The sequence below is a fragment of the Stegodyphus dumicola genome, chromosome 3 (genome assembly GCF_044657685.1).
Source record: "Stegodyphus dumicola isolate Sdum_Otavi_A_Nest chromosome 3, ASM4465768v1".
Lineage (NCBI taxonomy): Eukaryota > Metazoa > Arthropoda > Arachnida > Araneae > Eresidae > Stegodyphus > Stegodyphus dumicola.
Genome location: NC_140770.1, coordinates 151,430,975 through 151,446,174, shown reverse-complemented (window position 1 = coordinate 151,446,174; position 15,200 = coordinate 151,430,975). Strand labels below are relative to the sequence as shown.

Here is a 15,200-nt window from a genome sequence, read left to right as displayed (position 1 = left end):
TTGGCAAAAGCCAATGAAATCGCTCTTAGAATTTGCAAGCTACATAGATAAGCTCACTTTCATTTTGCCTTAATATTTGTCTCATTTCATTAAAATTTTTATTTATGATATCATCATTTAAAGTTATTACTCTGCTGCAAATTATTAATCATTAGATGAATTCACGTCGATATTCTGATATTCGTTACTTGTAGATTAAACAGAAGACCCAGGGAAAAAATAACTGACGAAAGAGAAGAAACGCGATTAAGCAAACTGTGTTTGCACCACCAATCACATTTTCTCCCAAATTTACTTTTTTTAAAGTCGATGCGATAGAAGTCAGTTATTAGATAGAAAACATGTCATATAACTTAACTTTTCTGTTTGGCTCAGTAGCTCAGGGAATAAAATCGCCTAGTATAGACACACTGCTATGAGACACCGATGAAATTGTACTATTACATCCGACAAGCATGTTTGTCGCTCCGTACACACACGCCTTAACAGCACGCCATTGATAAATATTTGCACTGTATTGCCGCGCAGATATTTAGCATTGGGCAAAAGAATCTTACCGGTATGTGAGGCTGCTTATACTTGGCACTTGTAAACGTCATTATATATGCCAAGAAAAATATCCAGTATGTGAACGGTGCCGACCTCATCGTCATTGGGAGTAACTTTGCTGCCTCAACTATACAGAGTGCGTTTTGATATATGTAGTTGATGCTAGCGGAGACGGCTGAAAAAAACATGAGAAAAATTTGGATGAGAATAATGTAAGATTTAAACCAAACAAATAAGTGCTGAATAGAATTAACTCAAAAGTCTTATTAAACAATACCTAGTTACTGCAAAAAATTCGTTAGATGCTAAAGTATTTTATTTCGTAATATAAGGCAAATAAAAAACGAATATTGAATGGAGTTAAATAAAAAAAAATATTAAACAGTATATATGTTCGATGTGTATTCCTCTTGTTACACCACAAACGTTAAATGGTCTTCCATTTCTGCTCACATGTTATTAAAAAAAACTCTTGTTATTCGATGCAATCGTCTGGCAGCGTCTAAAATGCTATCATTTCATTTGCAATCTGTGTGGCAAAAATCTTCTAAACTGTTGGCAGTGAAATATGAAATTCGTGATTTATTGATTTTATGGGCTATGCGTGAAACTTTTCTGCCACTGTATCGTTAGTAACACTTTACCGTCCTAAGCCCAGGCAATCAATATAATATTTTATAATACAATACAAGAACCCTTGAATTCAACTAAGTAATTTATTCTCTACGTAAAGCTGTTAAAAATACGGATAAATTGCTTAACAGTATGTATTTTTTTCATTATATGTTTATTTTCCTTTCCTCTATCTTTTTTCAATAGCTTTCGGATTAACAGTGGGATCCACTTACGGCTGGCCGGTCAAGTCACTGGACACTGGTTCTTCGACCTGGGTTCAATTCTAGGAGAACGGGCTGTCTGAATAGACCACTTCTTAGTTTTCTCCACATGCAACGGGAATATTAGCCATTTGTCTTTAGAATTCCCTCCACAAAGGTATATCTCTTCCCTTAGACAGATAGCCCTATTGTACCATACTGAAATAAGCCAAGCAATAAGCGGATCAACCTGATCTGGGACTAACAGTAAATGTCGTCTCCGATATTACTCCTGAAACGACGTTATAAACTTGTGTGATAGTAACCGTGAGCTGTATTTCTAATATATTACAATAAACTGTAGAAATATTAGTATTACACGTTGATCGTTTTAAAAATTGCATTATTTAAGCTATGCATTTTTAACAGCTGCTGGGATTTTAATTGCAGTTACGGATTTGCATTATTTGGAGTTCAACGCTGCATACCAAGGCTGTCTGTTTAAGAGGAAGAATAGCTTCACGGAAGGGCTTTGAAGACCCACGTGAAGGTGTGGTTCCCGTATGGTTCGTATCGCATGTTCCTAAAACGTACTCGCCGTACCCCCTGCTGTGACAATGCTGAATCACTATTGGCTGACCGACTTGCTACGTAAAAAACGTCACTTGTTTGGTCACGTGACAAGCCGATTGCATGGATTCTGAACTGTTGTGAAAGTGTAATTTGTAGTTTGCTGTATAAGACGTAATAAATTTTGTATGCATATACAATTCTGAATTAATAATAAACCGCTAAAAGGTACAGCTGGTAAAGAATATAGAACACAAACCTTTTCAGACATAACGCTTGAAGTATTTTATTTGGACGGCATAAGATATGTTTACTAGGAAGACAAATTTCGGCAAACAAAATACATAATTATGCAAAAGAAATTTCATTACCGGAGCATAAAAGTATTTATTATTGTACTTTAGATTTTCAAATATCAGAGGTTGTGATATAATGTAAGAGAATTTTGATTTAACATTAGAGATTCAATTTTGAGGGAGTTGGAGCTTGGCATGAAGGGATTTTTTATTTATTTTTCAATAAAACAAGATTGGTTTTGTATTTTTGAAAATTTTTGACAGAAGAACAATTTAATCTTTTAATATTTCATTGGTATGTTAATATTTTTTGGAACTAAAATTAAAAAATGGAGGACTGTTAATATTTGCAGTAATAACCGATATTCTGAAAAAGAATATTGTTTTCGATTATTTAAAAATATAGAGCAACTTCTGATGATGTCTGTCTTTTAAAAAGGTACAAAAAGGCAAACTAGAACACTACTTTGTCATTGTCACAAGTAATGTATCAAAAAACATTGTTTCAGTTTTGGATGTGGGTATTCAGTTGCATACTAATTTATGTGAATCACAGGAAAAAAATAAGCATTCAAAAACTTGGAAACAGTCATTATGGTATTTCTAGACAAAATTTGGCATGGTGAATTAATAATTTCAAAAAGTTGTGTAGTGGATTTGTCATTCGGAAAGCACTTTGCAAGGTTGGAATGTGCTCAGAATATCATGGTATGCCTTGAATAATAAGAAGAAATGCTTACCAGCAAGGGTCAGAATTCAATAGAGCCAGGATTGTTGCCTATAGAGTGTGTGGATTATCGTTCTGTGATATCGCCCGTTGCACTAGTCGACATCCAACCACTGTTAAGCGAATATGGCATGTATGGAATGCTGAGCATTATACTGAACGGCATGCAGGATTTCATTGCCGTCCCATGATTAATACCCGAAAGGACAGGCATATTGTGAGGTCAGCCCTCCAAATTTACAACCACATCACAGACCATTAGTCAGAAAACGGGCATATTTGCAGCATGCCCAGTATCTGCTCGTACGGTGTGTCAACGTTTGCATCAGCAAGGACTATCAGCACAGTGTCCATTACTTTAGCTTTCCTTAACAATGCAGCACAGAGAAAGATGGCTACTGTGGTGTGTCCAACAACAAAGCTGGATATAGGAGGGGTACAATGTCGTCTTTTCAGACGAGTCCCGTTTCTGTGTGCATTATTCTGATGGTCGTATAAGTGTCTAGAGGCTCCAAGGAGACCGCACATCGCCTGGTTGCATTCAGTATCAGCATAGGAACCCTAATGTGATGGTATAGGCAGCCACTGAGCACATGGCACACACATCTTTAGTTCGGATCGATGGTAATTTGAATGCCAGATCGGTACATTTGTGACATTTTACATCCAGGAGTTGTGCCCTATCTTTGAGGCCTGCCAAATGCAATCTTCCAACAGGATAATTCAAGACCACATGTTGGACATTGTGTTTTGACCTTCCTCGGTATGCAGTGCATTTGATTGCTGCCCTGGCCTGTACGGTCTCCAGATCTGTCACCCATTGAAAATACCTGCTCGTGGTTTGCTGAGGACTGGCCTAGCAACCCTCTCCATCTCATACGATTGATGAAGTGTGGCATGGACTTGAATCAGAATGGAATGAGATGCCGATTTCTGTCATTGAAGTGAAATTCTACTCAGTGCCTAACTGGATAAGGGCCGTTTTTAGCTGCCAGGTGGAGCAGTTGTTTCGACTGATTTCGCACCCTTGTAAACCCCCAAGCTGCTTACAAATTTAATCATTTTGTCTTCATGCCATACTATTTATGCACAACAAATATTTTTTTTTATTTGCTTTCCTTCATGCTATAGCAATTTTAATGGCTATTAGTGTATTACTGATTAACAGTTATCTAAGAGACTTCAAGAGTAAGTACTTTACATAGTTTATAAAACTATTGCATATTTCTGTATAAAAAATTATTGATGCAGGATAGATAGCGGCTAAAGACTTCATGCAGCCATCAATTGCATTGACAACACATTCATATTAGATGATTTTCTTTTATACTTTTCCCAACCTTTAGTAGATTGCAAATAAAAAACTTACATTACAACATAGCCAAACTGTCCTGAAGTAAACATTAACAATATATACAAAGCCAAAATAATTATATTCACATAATATGTGCATGACACTTTGTTACTAATAAATATCAGAGTGTCTTGGATCAAATTAATATTTGAATATATATTAATTAGGGATATCTTTGAAGATATAATTAATAGCATCATTACAACAAGGTAAAGTATAGTAAAACCACCCACTACTAGACAGTTACAGGATTGCTATATATGTGTACAGTGGTTCTCTTCTTCGAAATCAGGAACTCTCTATTTAATGGGGTATATCTGATAATGTGAAGTGTGCATTGCTGGAGGCTCGACTTACATTATCATCATGTTGGAAAAATATTTTGCATCATGACATAATTTATGTGCATGATAAGATACATAAAACTGTTTTGAGTGATATCAGCTGTAAATTTAGAAAGACACTTGGTACACTCCCTTATTAAAGTGGCTTTTCGATAGGTCTTAGGCATTGTTTAAGATTACATAAAGCAGTCAAGTTGATTCATGATGAATTACTAACTCTATCTCAGATTTTATTATACTTATGAAAGCTACAGATCGTGTTTAATAAAAAACACCATAAATAATCACTGTCTTATTGACTAGCCATTTAGTCGCTCGCATACGGTTTGCCATTGTGCATAATGATATAAAACTAATGCCTTAGTAGCATTACTCAGTCAACATCATGATATTCATGAAATTTTCTAAGGGATAAATCAAACAAAAATGTAAGCAAAAGTCTTCTAAAAGATTATCTTCCCTAGAAAATACCAGCCAGATTTAAGACAAAAATACAGCATGTCTTCTGAGAAGAAAATAATTACTTACAAAATCATGTTTCCAACACTAATAAAGCACCTAATTATATATTAAAATTTCAAAAGATCTACACAATTGATATTCAACTAAGTCTTGTATATCTATTATTTGGCTTCATAAAGTAATATGTTGTCTAAAATGAAGTAGTCATATAAAAACAATATATTTTTCTTAATGATGGTTATATAAAATTTCTTAATAGAATGGTTTTTCTGAGTAAATGAATTAGAGTTTAAAACAATAAATATAATAGTGCTATAATAAAGCTTCGTAGGACTAAGGCTAGATTTCCTGCTAATTTATAATTTAGATTTTTTTTCTGCTTTGTGAAACTTTTCTCTTCTTCATAACATCATGCTTTTAATGTACCTTTAAAAGCTAATTAATTAATTTTGACAAGTATTTTGCTTGAGAGATGCTCTCATGGAAGCTACTAAATGATATTTGTCTCATACCTGCTTTTCTGATTAGAAAATACATGAAAGACCAAGCCAGCCATGACCTGCCTGAGATCAGTGTACAAATGTTTTGTGTCTTTAAATATGAAACTAGGTTAAGTGATGTATGTTTAGTAAAACTCTTAATCTCTATAATAAAATATATCATAAATATATTATACCTACATAAATATGTATCTCAGAACATTTGCTTAGATACAGCTAGGATAACTTCTCTTGTTAATGTTATTTTGCACAGATTTTTTTAATCAAAATTGTCTCTAAAGTAATGTGCTATAGATTTGTTTTGAGATTTAGAATGATGTCAGACAAAACTGGACAAACTGTATATTTTCCTAGATCCAAATTTTCCAACTTAATGGAAATAATGCTTATTCATCACATGAAGTAAAATTCTGAGAAGGAAAAAAAACTTCTGAAAGCATTTTAATGAAAAATTAATAACAAACAGCAATACCGGTTTCTAGGAAATGATGATTTAAGTGAAAGAAATATTAATTAGAAAATATGTAAACTGACGTTTAACATGTATGTTACAAAAGTGCATAAAAGATAAGTTAAGTAAAATGTGTTTCATCAAAGAGTAAAATCTTCTATTAATGATTTACTATGAATAAATTATTAGTAGTTATGTGTACATTTGAGAAAGAGTATGAAAATCATCAGTACAGCGAATATGTTCTACTGATATTATCACTTAACGCAGTTACCATTTGACTGTTAATAGACAAAAATATAAAAATTTCCTCAATTTATTTGCAGAATGAGTGTGGATGAATCTAAAAAACATAGGAACATTTCTTTAGATCAGGGGTTTTCAACCATGGTATACAAAGAAGCAAAGTATTTTTAACTATTAAATTAAAAAATTAAAACCCAACATCCTGATTGAGTTTTTTTTCTAACACTCATAAATTTATGTGATTTGAGCTTTGTTCAGGAGTGGTGGTGATATTAAAGGTTTTCAATTTTTGTTTAGATGGTACGCGTTAGTCAAAAGGTTGAGAACTGTTGCTTTAGATTAAATATTAGAAGAAAATGATAATTGCAGTTTGTCTAATTTGTAGATTTCCACAATGATTTAATATTTTGGGGGGTTAACATTAATATAAATAACTGTTGTAATCTTAAAACACTGATGGCCCCTAAAAGCATAACATTATTGAAAACGGGAGATAAAGCCATATTTATTATACAAATAAATTTTAATACATGGTTTAACTGTACATGTGTAAGCAAATCAGTTAGACTTAAAGTACATGGTTTAAAAAACAGTTACACTTGGAGTATACCACCTCGTACAGCCATTGCATGAAGATAAACAGATACTGGATGTGCACCTAGAATATGTGAGAAAAGTAGATTTCAGTTATTACCAGTTTTCAGCTGATGTAGCCATGGGTAGACTGTGGTACGTTAGTTTTTTTATAATCATAGGCCTGATATATTCAGTAGATAACAGATCTGATGAAACCATAGATCAAGGGATTAATAGATCAATAAAAAAATGGTGGGAATTTAGGATTTGCTCTCTGTTATGTGCCATACATTCCTTGTTGATCACTAGTTCTAGACAACCTCTAAAGATAGACAGCAGTGAGCTTCGAAAACCTCAGAGTAATAATAAATGATTAATCAGATTTTAAAAACACTGCCTTTTCATAAATGGTATACATACAATAATCAATTTTTGGAAATGAACTAGAAACTAAAAAATTACCTCGCATGCTACATACATTTTATGAACATTGATCACATAGCACACTTCCAAATGGCAATTGATTTCACATTTTTTTGTACGAGTTTCCATACTGCATCATCTATCACATTTGAAGCCTTCGATTGGGCAAACATTAAGGAGTGCATTTTTGTACATAATGTACTGTTAATATGTTATGTACAAAATGCACCTGATGTTCACATGGTATTTTTGTACATAATGTAGCTGGTGCTCACATAACATACACAGCAAAACATTTGTTGTACGTAAAGAAAATTTGGATAATTTCTCATTCTTTACTTGGATTCAATCATTATAATATGCATAATATTTTCGATATTAGAATTTTTAAATCTGATAAATCATTTACAGTAGCCCTAAACAATGGCGCCTGTTCAACTGCACATTAAACATGGAGGCTGTTTTTGGGGGGGGGGTGTTTAATTTATTTGATTACAGTATAGTAACTTGGCTAAGGGTAGAGGTACTACATATTTCATATATGCAGAAAACTATGAAAACACACGTGCAGCCAACCTGTTCGCTAGAATGTAAACCCAGGTCGAATTATCAGTATTCAACTACTTTACTGCTTGGTTCCTAGTGAAGCCAGAGCTAGATATTTTATCACCTAAATAGAATAACTGCTGCTTGCAAATTATACCTTCCAGTTCCTGCCAAAATTCTAAAAATTTTGACTCTCCTATGTCTTGTTGCCCATTGCACTCATACAGGTTGCCCTGGCCACCGATGAGCATTAAACGTGAAGGCAACTGGAATGTAATGGACCATACGATTACACTTGGTTTCAGACCTGTATGGGGAAGCATAATGCATGACATAACGTGGCATTTTTTTGATGCAGACCATGGATGTGATCCTTGATGGTGTTAATGTATTAAGATTCATCTGGAAAAAATTCATTTATATTATTTATCCTTCTATTTGCAAAGTTCTATGCACAACTATAGTTGTAGTCACTTATAATGTTCTAACGAGGGTTTGGTTAGGTTACTTTAACATGGCAAAGCATCTAAGGGCTGCTTATTTTTTTCTACCAAAGTTAGCTGAAACAATGGTCACTTTAAAAAAAACTACTTTAACTTTTTGCTATGTAGCACTTACTTAGTTCTGAACTGAAGAATAATATAACTGTAACAGCCATACATACAGATTATGTTATCTTAATCAATGAGTCAAACTAGTGAGTTCATTCACCAGCTCAGGTAGGAAAACCAGATCAAGTAGGATAGTGCTTTTTTTTTTTTAACATAATTAAATATAAAGTATAAAGCATATGTGCTTTAAAAATGATAATTCAAATTGTGACAAAGGTATCTATTTATTATTAATACATGTCAGATTTTTAGAGGTAGTTATTTCCCAGCAATGATGTCTGTGTGTTTTCTTTGGTGGTAAAATAAAAATCTCATAGATTGAAATAATAATCATTCCAAAAACATATTGCAATAGTAAAGTTCTCCAGTAAATATGAAATGAGATATGAAAAAAAAATACATTAGGAAATAAATGTAAAATAATGTTAAATTAATTGATTATTTGCACGTTACAGGAACCTATGACTTTAATTAAATGCAATCGAGAAACAAACACAAATGAAAAAGCAAAGCCTATTTCCGTATATGCTTTTTAAATCCCGACTAAATAAATTCTCGCATTATCTAAGCTTATCCGAATAACACATCAGTAATTCTTAATCCCAATAGTAGGTATTTTTCTTTTGGCCTATGAATGTTGCTCAAAACTTTGTTTTTTGTTAAATTTCTCGTCGTCAACCCAGTACACAAATTCCTCAGCAGTGGACTATGCGTGGCTGAAGTCTGTATTCATCTCCAAGCGATGGGCATTAAAAAAATTCTATTGCATATGTGTGAAGCATAAGCTCTGCTACTTTATGATGTTGCGTGGCCCCAACTTTCCCGCAACAATAGTAGTGACTGCTATGAACTGGAACTACACAAACTCTTGAGAAGGGTTTAACTCCCTTTTTATTCCACTTTAAAAGTTACAGACGCGTTCAATTGACGCTCACAAACTACGCCGACCCGGCGGTTAACTAAAAATAAGAAAGTACAACTAAAAATGAATAACAACAAGTCACTACCTACGAGGCTCTCTAGACGTGACTAACTTAACCGCGTTCTAAGATACAGCTGAGATTTCAGCAAACTTTCTTAATAAAAAGTTAAAAGATTCAACTAACTGCCGAAGCAAGCACACAGGCCGAAACGCGCGGTTCTAAAATTTCTACCTAGCAACCTTCACGCTCGTGAAGCAAGAAAGCACACTTACGAACTCGTTTCCCTCCTATTTAACTGAAATAACTTCCGCTGACAATTTGAATACTTTGCGCGTTCTACTAAAATTTACATACTCTGGCATTGGCAATTCCAGGGGAAAGTAAGGCTTGACAGGAAAGATAGCTTAAACTTAAAATAAACGTTAGTTAAAATAAATATAAACCCTACAACTTTATGAAGGCTTTCTGGAGATGGCAACAAAAATCGTACCATTTCAGTCTCCCCCCTTCCCCTTCTCCAGGCGTTCTGGATGAGAACATCAAAAACCGCACCGTTTCAGCTTTTTTATTTTTTACCCTTTCGTTATCGTTGGTGCGAAGACACTGAAGAGGAAGGCTTTGTAAGTTAAAATTTGTGCATTTTTAATTATTCCGCAATAAATTATGAGTGAAACAAGAGGAAAAAAGTGAGCTTCTTACGGCACATAAAGAACAGTTACTTCATCCGGAAAGAAGATATACCTTTTTTTGTTTTAGTACCATATAATAACTCCGTTCGGCAGATAATTGTAAAAGAAAAACCTTTCCTTATGTATGGCTTAATATTCTTCTCTAGGATGAAAGTCCGCTAAGGATTGGGATGAGGAGCGTTCGCTCTATGTTTGAAGAACCAATCTTCAACGCAAACTTTCGGTTTTTCTGACGTCGTCCCTCGACACTGTAGAAGGCATAATAATCCGTAAAATAAGAATCGATTACATCACCAACTCAATGTAGCTCAACTAGTTTCACGATAAAGTATTTTTATTTTACATGCACACACAAAGATGTAATAAGTAATTTTTAACACAGTAAACCACAAGTAGCATAATCTGCCGGAAATACCATACACGCCTTCCTTTACCTGCCCACCCACTCAATTATTCTTTTTGGCCAACTTTTTCACTGGCGCCTCGAAGTTTACTTCGTTGGTATTTGTTTGATTTTTGAAACTTACCTACACATTTTAAAAATATGTAAAATCATGAATTTATTTTATTAAAATCAGTGATAGCAGTATTACTCAAGATTTTCACGATTCTTTGGAGCATTACATTTTTAATAAACGCTCAAAAAGGTTTCACTTTTCGGTTTTCAAGATGTAGAATTCTCAAAATATTTTATCCGAGATTATTCTTTAGAAATCGAGACGATCCTATTTCAAGATAGTAACAATACCGGATTGTAATCAAATTTTAAAAACACCTTGTTGTATGTACTAGGTATAATCACCGCAGCCATTAATGGTTTATCTAAGCAGTGTCTAAACTATAAATGCTGAAGCGTCGTTGTGATGTCATTTTATAGTACTTATTTTACTGTCACGTGACCTTTTTCTGAAGAGCTTTCGGACTTTATTTTGACCCAAAATGAAAAGGCTGAAACGGGAATCGTTCTTCGCTATGAACAGAGGCTAAGAGCCACGATTTAAAAGCCTCAGCTGTCAAAGCCTAAACCTTGCGGGGAGCCCTGTTTGAGCTACTGCAGTCTCAGAAGTTTTACCAATCAGCCACGATCGACATGTGAAATTAAGTATATAAGCAAAGTATTTGGAGTTCATTTTAGAAAATTTTGAAATCCAAACGAGAAATGTAAAAATTCGTGTAAAAATTATTGAATTGCAATTTAAATTTCACTCACAACTTGACACAGAGAAGGATTATACAGAGCACAAAAGTGTAAAACACAGTCCTAATGTTCTTCGGGTGTATTTATCTGTCCGCTGCTTTATAAAACAAAAGAAAAAATTAAATAAAATTAAGTGATTACTAATCTAATCTTTTTCTACTTAATTACGATTAAATTATTGCAAAGCAAATTCCTTACTTTTCAAATTCTCTCTAAACAAATTTAATAAGAAGTGTCGATAGACTAAACTTAATATTTCATTTGTATTCTCTGAGCCAACAAGTTGCTGAGTACTTAAAAATACTGAATATCGGTAGTTCGAACCAGAGCGAACGGAATAGAACCTGCTTATAACATGAGAAACCTGCTTAAACATGGGAAAAAGATGAAATATATCGTTTTCTCATGTTATAAGCAGGTATTTCTCCCCCTTCTTAGCCTACCTTCGTGGTATAATGGTCAGCACATTCGGCGCGTATTCGAGAGGTCCGTGGTTCGAGTCCCGGCGAGGGCATTGCTCCTTTTTTCACGTGTTCTGCATAAAAAATATCTAATATCTCTACGGCGGCGCCCGAAATAAAAAAAAAGGTGGTGGATGATGATTCTCCACCACCAAGATTTGATGATTAGGTCCCCCTAATCTCCAGTCGCTCTTTAAAAGGGAGAGTATATAAGGTATTTCTCCCGCCTTCTAAGGTCTATATCACAATTGCATTTGTTTCCCACGAACAACTGTTTGGAACAATTTTTCTGCCTAGTTTACTATTGAAAGAAAGACGTGCTATTTTTTCCTTCCTTTCGAAAAAAAAATTGCAAGTTGTTAGTTTCAAACCAATCAGCTATCAGCTACGAATGCTATCAGCTTGTTTTTAATGGAGAACTAGTTTTCTCTCTACAGGTTAACCCCAAAGTGATCTATGGCGATTGGCTGTTGTGACAAAACGGAAAAATTGTTCTAAACAGTTGTTCTTCTGAAACAAACGGATGTGTGATAGCAGCCTTAGCATGTCTTCGTAGTGTGGTTAGCACGCTCGGTGCTTACTCGAGAGGGTTACAGCTGAAAACATCGCGGCAAAAACAACGCGGGCGAAAACGTCGCGGAGAAAACAACGCAAGGCGAAAACGTCGTGCTACAAAACATCGTGGGAGAAAATATCGCAAAGAGAAAATATCGTACTTCTAAAACATCGTGGTACAAAATATCGTCGTAGAAAATAAAGCGATTCAAAAACTTCGCAGTTTAAAAACATCGTCGTCGAAAATATCGTGGTAAAAAATAAAGTATCTACAAATGATCGCATGACGATAACATTGCAGACACGCTTTTTTCAGGCTTTAATAACTGTAACATTTTTCAGGCTTTAATAAATTTTTGCTGATAAAGTAAAAAGGAAACTTAAAAAAATTAATGCAACTTATAGCACTTAATGGAATTTTAAACCGACATAGTTAACTAACAAAGGCCAGTAATAAATCTTTTTTATAAAGTTTTTACTGTAATTTTTCATGAAAAGTAATTTCTAAAAAAGATTAGAAAAAGGAAGGCAAGTAACTACATGACCTTATCTATAAAAAAAATTGCTTCTGTAAAAAATAAAAAAACTTTATAAGCAAAAATTTATTAGTTAATAATAAATATGGAAGCAAAAATTATCCTTCTTCCCATCTTGCGCTCACAAATCATTAAGGGAATATCCATTATATCCATTTACAATTATTAAAGCCTGAAAAAAGCCACTTGTCTACGATGTTATCGTCATGCGATGATTTGTAGATATTTTATTTTTTACCACGATATTTTCGACGACGATGTTTTTAAGCTGCGAAATTTTTGAACCGCTTTATTTTCGACGACGATATTTTGTACCACGATGTTTTAGAAGTGCGATGTTTTCTCCCACGATGTTTTGTAGCACGACGTTTTCGCTTTGCGTTGTTTTCTCCGCGACGTTTTCGTCCGCGATGTTTTTGCCGCGATGTTATCGGCGGATACCGTCGAGAGATACGTGGTTCGAGTCCTGGCGAGAGCATAGTTCATTTTTCATGTCTCCTGCTTCAGCTTCTATCCCTGCGTATCTTTGTTTAAGTATCTGATACCATTTATGCCGAGCATTGTTACTCATGAATCTATTTTCTTAGACTTACAAGATAAAGTCTGCTGTAAATTCCAGTTTCAGATTCCATACAATACCCGAATAGTTCTTGTAAGCCACCCGGATGTCCGGACCCGCTGTCATTTGCCCCCTTTAAATCCCAGTCCACTTTACTGATTAGATTGAAGAAATCTAATAACGTAGCGAATTTGGTGAAAGAATTACATTAAACCTTTTATACACCGGCTACACGAAGAGGAACGGTTGAAATGTAGAATCATTAGGGCAAATGTGTAACTCAGAATTTATCTAACTTCAGTTTGTATGAAAACCTTTTTCTTTTGAGATATTTTTATTTCCAAATTCTTCGGAAATTTATTAGAAAACGTTATATTAACCCTCTTATTTCTAACTATAAAGATGAATGAAGCACGTTTCTATAATTTGCCGGATATTTTTTTAATATTATGCTCCCATATTCAAATATTTTTAACAGTTTATATTGTGAGACATACATGCTATCATAGATTGTGATCGTGCGTTTTTTCGCATTTGCGCAATACCAATTTACTATCCGTTATTCTTAACGGACATGGTTCACCAACTTTTTACAGTCTAAAACAATGCTGGCATCCCATGTCACACATATTCGTGTGAGTGTGGACGATCATTGGGCTTTTCCAATCAAAGCGCCCACTTTCTCCGTTTTGCTCCGGTTGCAATCGGTGGTGGAGCACGAAGAATCCTTGACGATAGCTGTTTCTGGCGCCATATCTCAGTTAAGATGTTTGCTTCCAAGGTGAAGGGAACTTTACCACAATCCGAAAAACTGGGTTACATTGCTGCTGATTTTCCCCTTGGGGATGAGAGGGAATTTCTCTCTATCTTTCGTTGTGATGATGTATTTCAAGGTTTCACTCTTATGGATCTTGACGTTATTTCGACCTATTTCTGAATGACATCCCAGAGTTATACGAATTCATTGACATGGCTAAAATACGTCGCAAGCTATAACACGCCGACATCAAAACATTAATTTAATCTTTAACATTGACTTGCTGACTGCATGGGAGTATTTGTAGTTTTACCTATGTGTAACGTGTATAGGAACCAGTTTCTATTAAAATGTCCTCCACGAAAACATTTATCCCTTTGGGCAGATAGTACCCGAGACTTTGCCGGGATTAAATAAACCAAACTAAACCAGCAATCTGCTTGTACTGGATCTTTCTTCTTCTTATAATTGTGAGGGGTCTTAAAACCATGGATATCTCAACATACCGCTAATATAAATTATAATTAATATATAGTTTTGGACGTCATTTTTGAGGCAGAATTAAATGAAGAAATTAAGTAAAAAAAAATTAAAAGCATAAACATTTCATACTTTAATTTTACTTGATTATTATTAAAAAAATTCTATGCAAACAGTTGGAACTCCGGATGATAAACGGAGTTTCGTTTACTTGAAATTACCGTTGGACCTTTGAAACAGTTATCCCTTACCTACTAAATTTATTTTTGTTTTTAACACTTTGAGGACTCTTCTAGAAATGCTGTTCTGTAAAATAATCAGAACTGAGCTGCATTATTCGGCAGTTAACATTTAACACTTTTTTCGTTTTCATTGCATTTTGTGAAATGGAATCATTTAAGAATCAAAATTTCTGGGGTTATCTTCCATATCTTTCAGGAAGAAAAATAAATGCTGATGTTGTGATGTGATTTCGACTTATTTTCGCGGCATATCTCTTTATGCACATTCTTTTACTACGTAAACAATTGTGAAACAATACAAAGTGTTCTAATCACGCAAAATAACATATT

At 34.3% G+C, this 15,200-nt stretch overlaps 1 protein-coding gene across 2 annotated transcripts in view; it reads right to left on the bottom strand.

Annotated features, from left to right (window-relative positions):
• The window catches only part of LOC118197565 (A disintegrin and metalloproteinase with thrombospondin motifs like), a 228,459-nt gene that overhangs the window by 86,406 nt on the left and 126,853 nt on the right, over positions 1 to 15,200 (bottom strand). For both annotated transcript variants that reach the window (XM_085813483.1, XM_085813484.1), the window contains exon 2: positions 558 to 724. In XM_085813483.1, coding sequence (XP_085669609.1) covers positions 558 to 653 — 96 coding nt within the window. In that variant the 5' untranslated portion in view covers positions 654 to 724. The remainder of the gene's footprint in view (positions 1 to 557; positions 725 to 15,200) is intronic.